At 46.6% G+C, this 8,140-nt stretch overlaps 1 protein-coding gene across 1 annotated transcript in view; it reads left to right on the plus strand.

The window, feature by feature from the left end:
* Window positions 1-6,589, plus strand: part of Dnai3 (dynein axonemal intermediate chain 3) — a 65,646-nt gene extending 59,057 nt beyond the window's left edge. Inside the window, exons 19-22 of the mRNA XM_035451614.1 lie at window positions 1,340-1,544; window positions 2,932-3,023; window positions 4,369-4,491; window positions 6,283-6,589. Of these exons, the coding sequence (XP_035307505.1) occupies window positions 1,340-1,544; window positions 2,932-3,023; window positions 4,369-4,491; window positions 6,283-6,426 (564 nt within the window). The 3' untranslated portion in view covers window positions 6,427-6,589. The remainder of the gene's footprint in view (window positions 1-1,339; window positions 1,545-2,931; window positions 3,024-4,368; window positions 4,492-6,282) is intronic.
* The last annotated feature ends 1,551 nt before the right edge of the window (window positions 6,590-8,140 follow it).

Consider the following 8,140-nt stretch of genomic DNA (forward strand, 5'->3'; position numbering starts at 1 on the left):
TGTTTTTTTGAGGCTAATGCTGAATTAGGAAGCCTCTCTTAAAGGAGCAGTGAGCCTCTGCTGGCCTCTAGCAAACAGATCCCTCCTGAGAAAATGCTGCTACAAAGAAGCTGTGCTTGTCTCTGTTCTTTTGTTTTTTAGAATCCCTTTTTAAGCTTTTGTCAGGTTTTATGTGGAAATTCTTGCCCCACATTGAGGGAGCCATTTGTAGATGGAGTTTCTGTCCTACCTGGTCCTGCTGCCCTTCAGCCCCAAATAAACACTCAGACACTTAAATTAATTAGAAACTGGCCAATGGCTCAGGCTTCTTACTGGCTAGCTCTCTCTTAATTATTAACCCATAACTATTAATCTATGTATTTCTACATGGCCTTATCCTACCAGAGAGCATCCTGTCTTCCCAGTAGCTTCATGGCATCTCCTCGAAACTCCTCTCTTCATCCCCTCCCCAGAATCCTCTAGTCTGGTAGCTTCACCTATACTTCCTGCCTGGCTACTGGCCAATCAGTGTTTTCTTCATCGACCAATAAGACAAACACATATGCAGAAGGACATCCCCATCACAGCAGCATGCAGACAGAGCTGCTCACCTCGAGGTGGACAGGAAGCAGAGGCACAGGACCAGGATCAGGGGCAGGCGCAAAGTCTTCCAGACCATCCCAACATAGTGTCACCAGCTGGGAACCAACATTCAACACATGAGTCTGTGCGAGACACACACGAAAACGTAACACTCGCCTTTTCGTTTGCTTCTGATAGCACTGCTCCAGTGGGCATCGGATCTCAGGCAGCAAGACAAAGTTAGAGGAGAAACCTCCTTCCCCTCTCCTGGTATCTGCTGTCCACAGAACCTCATAGAAATAGCAATCCATTCAGAGGCAAAGGGTTACCAGGACCTTATGAAGCCAAACTGGAAGATTCAATGTTTCCTAAAAAGCAACTAAAACAGGAAAGAAACAGAGGTTACTTATAAAAATAGATGGGAGAGAAAAATAACTGGTCCTATGTAAAAACCCACAATGTTGCTGGCAAGATGGCTCAGTGGGTAAAGGTGAAAGGAGAGACGGACTCCACACAGAGGTCCTTCACCTCCACGTGGGCACTGTGGCATGCGCCGCTCTGTCTCTTCCGTCTCTGTGACTGTGTCTGTCTCTCTCTCCTTTAAAAAATAAATAAATAAATAAAACCCTACAGCAAAAGGAAGTAAGACTTTCCAGTGGGATAAACTTATGGTTAAGTAATCAAGGTTAGCTGAACTGTACTTAAAAAAAAAAATCATTGTGACTTTCCCTTGAGTCACAGCAAAAGTTCTCACTGTGCCTTTTAAACTTGTGTTTAGACTGGACCTCTCCTTCAGACATGCTGTGCACCGAAGAGGTACACGGCAGGGCACTGGTCCCTGACAAGGCCTGGAGTGTTCTACATCGGCCGGGAGGATGGGTACGTGGACATCTGGGACCTCCTGGAGAAAACCCATGAGCCAGCACAGTCCCAGAACATCTGCATCACCATGATCACCTACATCAAACCCTGGACCTTCTCCTGTACGTGCCTCCTACCGGCCGCTAGGAGGCTCTGGTGTTCACCAGAAAAGCCCCTGCCCCGTCGTCTCACACCCCACCGGTCCTGCGGGCCCTTCTGCCCCCGTCTCTCCTCTTTCCCTCCCGCTCCCTTCCCGCGTCCCTCCAACAGCATTCCCATCTTGCTCCCAAACTCTGGGAGCCCCAAAGCTTCCCTGCTGTTTGGACTCAGCAGCAGCAATTTCTGGACTTCTGGTAAGGTCAGGCCACTGCCGATTCTCAACCACAGAATGGAAAGCTTCTATCTAGTCTCCTCTCAGCCCCACGGAGTGGTCCTAAAGCCGTGTTGCTTTTTGGCTATTTCTTTTCCAGAAATGTTGAGTTGTGTTTCTTTGTCAACTTTTTAAAAGTTATGTACTTCAGTGATGCTTCCAATAACCATGCCAAGCCAGTCCCTTCATGGGCGCACACAGTCCTCTAGGGTTATAATATTTATCTACTAAGCCTTAGTGTCTGGGTTAAATAGGAGTAAAATATACTACCAAAGAAGCATACATTCAAGGATGTATCTGTAGAAAAGTCTTTGTTTTTTTTTTTTCTTTACGATTTTCAATTTGTTTTCTGTTTGGCTCAAATGATATTTTCTGTGTAACTCCAGTATGCCTGTCTTTACTAGAAGAACTTTCCCTTTGTTTCCAAAAGTCTATAGGCACAAGATTGTCTCTATGATTTCTTTCCTAGAAACACCCCACCCTGAGACTCAGGCTTCAGGATCTCTAGACTGTCTTAGTCTGGTTTCCAGTTAGCCAGGAGACATGACCAAAACATGTTTTCCTATCCTGGGTACAAAACTTGGTACCTGTAGGGTTTGGGTGTGGGATTCAGCAATTTGAATCAGACCTCCTGAAGGAAGAAGGAAGCATCCAGGAAGCATGGAGAATAAGTATGCTCACACACATTGTTTTGTTTTGTTTTGCTTTTTAAGCAATGTTTTTGTCATAGGAAACCGTGATTTGGGCTGTGTCTGAGAAGGTCATCTACACAGCACGATCCTTAGGCTCTTGGTGTGTAGGCTGGAATGGGCTTAGAACCACTTGCTATCCCTGCTCTCCTAAGACCACGGAGAAAATGAGCCGTCAGCTTCTGTCCTTATATAGACACCAAGAGAGCAAGATTGGGGGGGGGGGCGGCTAACAAAGACTCAGAGTTTCAGCTTTCATCTCATCGACTGGAAAAGATGACTTGTCCATGTTTGCATAGTCTAGTCATGAGCACACGATGGAATTGCCAGGAGCCCGGCAACCACAGCTGGTCCTTCGGGAAACCACAAACAAAACAGCTTTTGTGTTCAACCTCTTCGGATGACTTTCTGTTTGTTGAATTTCTCCCCATTTTTTTTTTAACCTTTCAGCTAAGCAGCAGTTTATAGCCATAGCTGACTATTATGGGACTCTGCATATCTTAGAAATTCCCTGGACGTTAAGTCGCCCTTCCTTTAATGAGGTTAGTAAAGTCTCGACTTTGCAAGTTTAATGTTACTGAGGCATTTCTTTGTTAAAAATTATACTTATCTATTTGTGTTGGGGTGGGTGTGTGCCATGGCACACTTGTGGAAGTCAGGGGAAACCTTGCAGGAAGGAGTTGGTTCTCTCCTTCTATCATGTGGGTACCAGGGATAGAACTCGGGTCAGCAAACTTGGCAGCAATCACTTTACCTGGCAAACCATCTCGACAACCTTTGGGTGCATACATTAAGAGTGTTTGAAATGTCGGCGCTTTTGTTTTACAAGAGAATGAGAAACTTGTGCATTTTAAATAACAAAAGAATGTTTTATCGTATGAATTAGATAGTTTGAAGCTAAGGAAAATAATCACACATGCGGGGGCGGGGAATGAATGACGTGAAGGCTGGGAGAGTCATTATTTTCAAACTATAACTGAGTTTGAGCTCTGTCACTCCAGTGCGGTCCTTCCCCAAGGACTCTGTTGACATACGCACACGTCTCCCTGTCACCCCCTCAAACCTCTCATACTGCTGGCCCTGCTTCTGAACCGCAATGCTCTGTCCCCTCCGACCTTAGGCTCACCATCTAAGTGTTTCAGGCAATGCTAAGAAATGAGGGTATAAAAGGTTTCATTGATAAATGAAAACCCTAAGTACATATGCACTCACATTAAATATACAGATTGCACTCTTGGCAAGTCCCAGCATCAGGCTAGTTCCTAACAGGCACCATGTTTGCCCTGACTGCCTTCCCCAAGGGAGGCCTCTGTTGCCTCCCTGTTAATGTCCATATGCCTGCACGCTAAGCCCTCTGGGGGACTGGAAAATCAGCTCTGCTTCTAGTCCCTTAAAAGTCTCCACCATTAAAGGCTAGGCTCACAACCAGAGATAGAAAGTCTCTGTAGCTATCCTCCTCTGAGTTTACCAAGTTCAGTTGAGGGCATGCAGCTTTAGTCTCCGAAGTAAGAAGAAAGAAAAGAGGGGAAAGCAAATTCCTAAATGTCTCTACTGTAACATGGAAGGTTCTTGCAGCTCTCCCCTTCCAACTGTAAAGGCGAAGCTGCAAGTCCTGGGGGGACCTGAGTAGAAGCACAGAAGCAGGCTCACGGAAGTAGCTTCCCTGACCTGCAGGCACGCCTCCAATTCACACCTGCCTGAAGGATGAGAAACACCCTATGGCGGTTCTTCCGCTCGTGCTGTTCAGAAAAGTGGCTATGAGGTTGTGGTCAGTCGGAGCTGGGAGGTGCGGTCGGAAACAGGCATTCCAAGCCAGCCTTGGAAAGACCACGGGCTGGCGGGTGTCCCTGTGGGGTTAGCTCTGACACCTACCTTTGCTTCTGGCAGGTATCAAGCGTGAACTACTACTTTGAAAGAGAAGTCAAGCATCTGGACTATGTCCAGCAGCGCAAGCTCATCCGTGAGGAAGAAAAGAGAGAAATAGCCCTGGAACTGGCAAAGAAGAAAGCTGTGAGTGAAATTTCGGGAAGGAGAGCTGTCTTCTGCTCCTCCCAGTGGGAAAGAGTCGCTGGGCTCATCCCACTGAGTCCTGTGCGCTCCGCCCTCGGCTCTCTGCTTTGCCTCAGAAGATAAAGCGGGCATTTCTTTGATTTCCTAGACCACCACGAGGTGGTCTACCTGTTGAGCATAGATGGAGATTCTATCCCATTTTCATCTATTATTGCATGTGGGCAGGTACCCGGTGGTAAGGCTGTATACACTGCTCACATACGGGGAGGTCAGAGGACAATTTATGGGATTCAGTGCTCTTATCATGAAAGTCTCATGGAAGGAATTCAGGTCACCATGCCCACTGAGCCAGCTCACCAGCCCTGATGCACAGTAAGATTCTGACCAAGTCATCTTTCTGTAATTGACTATAGTTCTAAAATCCTTTCCTGTAGATACAAGGTCCACAGGTAAGTGCTAACATTGCATGGAATTTCCATGTTTGGGGAGCGTTGCATTGAAACAGGTCATACAAAAGTCAAGACATGAGTTCATGGCTGAGCTTTGGTTGTCTTGTCTGGAAAACGGGAATGCCAACAGCCACCTCTGCTGATCACTAGAAGGCTTTCCGATAAATAACTTGGCCACTGACACCAAAAGATTGTTCCGCTAACTATGGTAGCAGAGAGATAAGAGAGGTATGTTTTATCACACTGTGATACTCTTGAAACAAAGAAGCAGAGAGCATGCCCGTCTTCCATGCAGACAACAGGTACTCCTCAAGCCCACACTCCTCTTTCTCAGCCCTTCTCCGAGGGACAGGAACTCTAGGACTGGCTTTCTTTCATACACCAGAACTGGGGACTTTGAAAGGTGCTATAAACTGCTCTTCTCCTGTTCCCACTGGAGTTGTCCGGGTCTGTAACCATGTCTCTTGTTGGCTTGTCTCCTCCCTTGCCTCTTTGTCACCACAGTTTCCTCACTGGTCTCTTCACAGCCAAGCACATAGTATTCTCCGAAGTCATTTTCTAGGTGAGATCCCAGGTCTCTGGGAAAAGCAACAGTGGGCGGCTACTGTGATGCTCTGCACACGACACTCATTCATAGACACACACACAGCCACACAACCAAAGAGGAGGGCTCATTTCCAAAAGCCACCCTTGGTCGTGACAACATGTACAGCAATCCCAGCAAATTGACTTTCTGTCTAGTCCCACTGTAACAAATGAATTGGTGGTGGCTTTTTTTTTTTTTTTTTGAACACTCTTTCATGGGAGACACTGTGTCACCCTCTACCCCAACAGTTAGCACCCTGCCCTCCAGTCCACATAAGGAAAGCAGGACACTCGCTGCACCCACTGGTCAGGAAAGACCAGAGGAGGAGTTTGCTCATGGGTCCCCAGCAGTTCTCCAGCAGCAGTTCCCACCCCTTCCATAGGGCTGCCTAAGGCTATTGGAAAACACAGATATTTACATTACAATGCAACATTACGGTTGAGGTAACAACAAAGATAATTTTACAGTTGGGGGGGGGGCTCACCACACATGGGGAACTGCATTGAAGGGTTGCAGCATTAGGAAAGTTGAGAACCACTGCTCTAGAGAGAGGCGACAGAGGGCAGGCTGCTCCCCACTACCCACTCCCCCAGCACTTGAGACTGCCCTCCTGTCCACCTGTTCTCCAACGCTCCCACAAACGCCTTCTAAAGAGCAGCCACACCAGCCATTCAGTAAAACCCAGCTCCTCCTCGTTCCTCTTTGGTTTTTAAGCTGTCAGTGATGTACAGAGCTGTCTCCCTTGTTCCCACCTAGAAAGTCTATCATATGACAAAAGAACAGATAGAGGCAGAACTGAAGCTGGAATACGACGGTTATTTGGAGCTCGAGAAGTCTGTCCTCTTCAGTCTTGGCCTAAGCAAGGTCCCAGAGAAGGTATCATATTTGGATATGCTTTAGCAAAGATTCCTGAAGATGGTTCCTGGAGTGACTCTCTTGCTCTTCCCTCTTTTTATCGATTGTGTTTTATCCAAGCAAACAAATCATATATAGGTTTATTTGTAAATGCAGACTTTTATTTCACTGACATTAAAACAATTAAATTCTGTCAGATTTATCTCAATCTCATGCCGAGTTTTACTGAACTGTGCGTAGAATGTGGTCTTTTTGAATAAGAACATCTCTTATTTTCCTATAGTGGTATTACTCAGCTTCAGACCCCTCCCCACCCAACCCCCGCCAGGCCTGGTCATGCTGAAGCCCTGATTCTAGGCAGAAGCAGAAACCAACTGTGTTTCTCCCCAACACACTACTTTTGGTTCACCTCTCCAAAAGAGATACTTTCCCCCAAGCCGGAGCACAGGTGGTAGGTGCTGTAGTTTAAAAAATGCCTCAAAGAGAAGTCACACCATACAACAGGACTTACATAAGAGGTTTATTGAAAGAGGAGAGAGAAGGGGCAGAAAGGGGGGCAGAGACGGGTCCCTGGGGACAAGAGTGATGGAAGAGAGAGAGAGAGAGGGAAAGAGGGAGAGAAGAAGAGAGGGAGAGAGAGAAAAGAGAGAAAGATGGGAGGTGGGCGGGGCCCTTTTAAAAGGGAACATGGTGAATGTGCACAGGAGGTGCTCTTAGTGGCAGCAGCTGAGGGCGTATCCTGTCAGAACCCCAAGGACAGGCCAGTACAGAAGCCTGAATACTAACTGTAGAACCATGTGCTAAACACAGTATTAGCTAACTGAATCCAGAAATGTACTTTTAGCAAGACAACACGTTAAGTCCCAGGTGGATTTATCTGGGAAAACAAGATTGATTTAATCTTGTTTTAATCTTGATTTAATCTTTAAAAATGAGTCACAGATTGACTAAACCGAGGAATTATAAAGCTGGCAGGCACAGAAAACATTTGCTAAAAATGCAACATTCATGAGACCAACTCATTCTTAGCAACTACAGAGGAGACCTTCTTTACCCAACGAAGGGCATCAAAATGCACCCTTGTCACGGCTGTCTTGGTGACTTTTCTATTGCTGTGATAAAACACCACGACCAAGGCAGCTTATTAAAAGAGCACATTTAATTTGGGGCTCATGGTTTCAGAGGTTAAAGTCTGTGACCAGTATGCCAGGGAGCATGGCAGCAGGCACTGGTGCAGTAGCTGAGAGCTTACCTCAGACACAACCATTGTTGGAGGACACAACACTTCCTCCAACAAAGCCACACCTCCTGATCCTCCACAAACAGTTCCAGCAAGTAGGGACCTAGTTATCCAAACAGAAGAGCCTATGGGAGTCATTCTCATTGGAGGCAAAGATTCAAAAGCCTTCCTCTAAAGTGCGGACACTCTACTCATTTAACTAGTGCAGGAAACGGCACTGGCACCACAGGAAAACAAGGAGCCACACAGTGACACTCTCATCACCCTGTCCAAGGAGAGTGGTTTTAGCTTGTGGAGGATTAACAGGAGGGCTAAGCAGGAAGGTGACAGGATCTGCTTTCCTTTAAGAAGATAAGGAATGGATTAGAATGGAGAGTCACCTAGCCAGAAATCCTCTTAGGAGGTGGTGACAGTAGTTGAAGGTGATGTAAAACACGGTGTTAAGGTAGAACTGAGAGGCTCACTGAGTGGGAAAGGGGAGACAGTTTGTAAGTCAGGTAAATGGAGGGAAGGAGACTA

This window comes from Cricetulus griseus (genome assembly GCF_003668045.3).
Source record: "Cricetulus griseus strain 17A/GY chromosome 1 unlocalized genomic scaffold, alternate assembly CriGri-PICRH-1.0 chr1_0, whole genome shotgun sequence".
Lineage (NCBI taxonomy): Eukaryota > Metazoa > Chordata > Mammalia > Rodentia > Cricetidae > Cricetulus > Cricetulus griseus.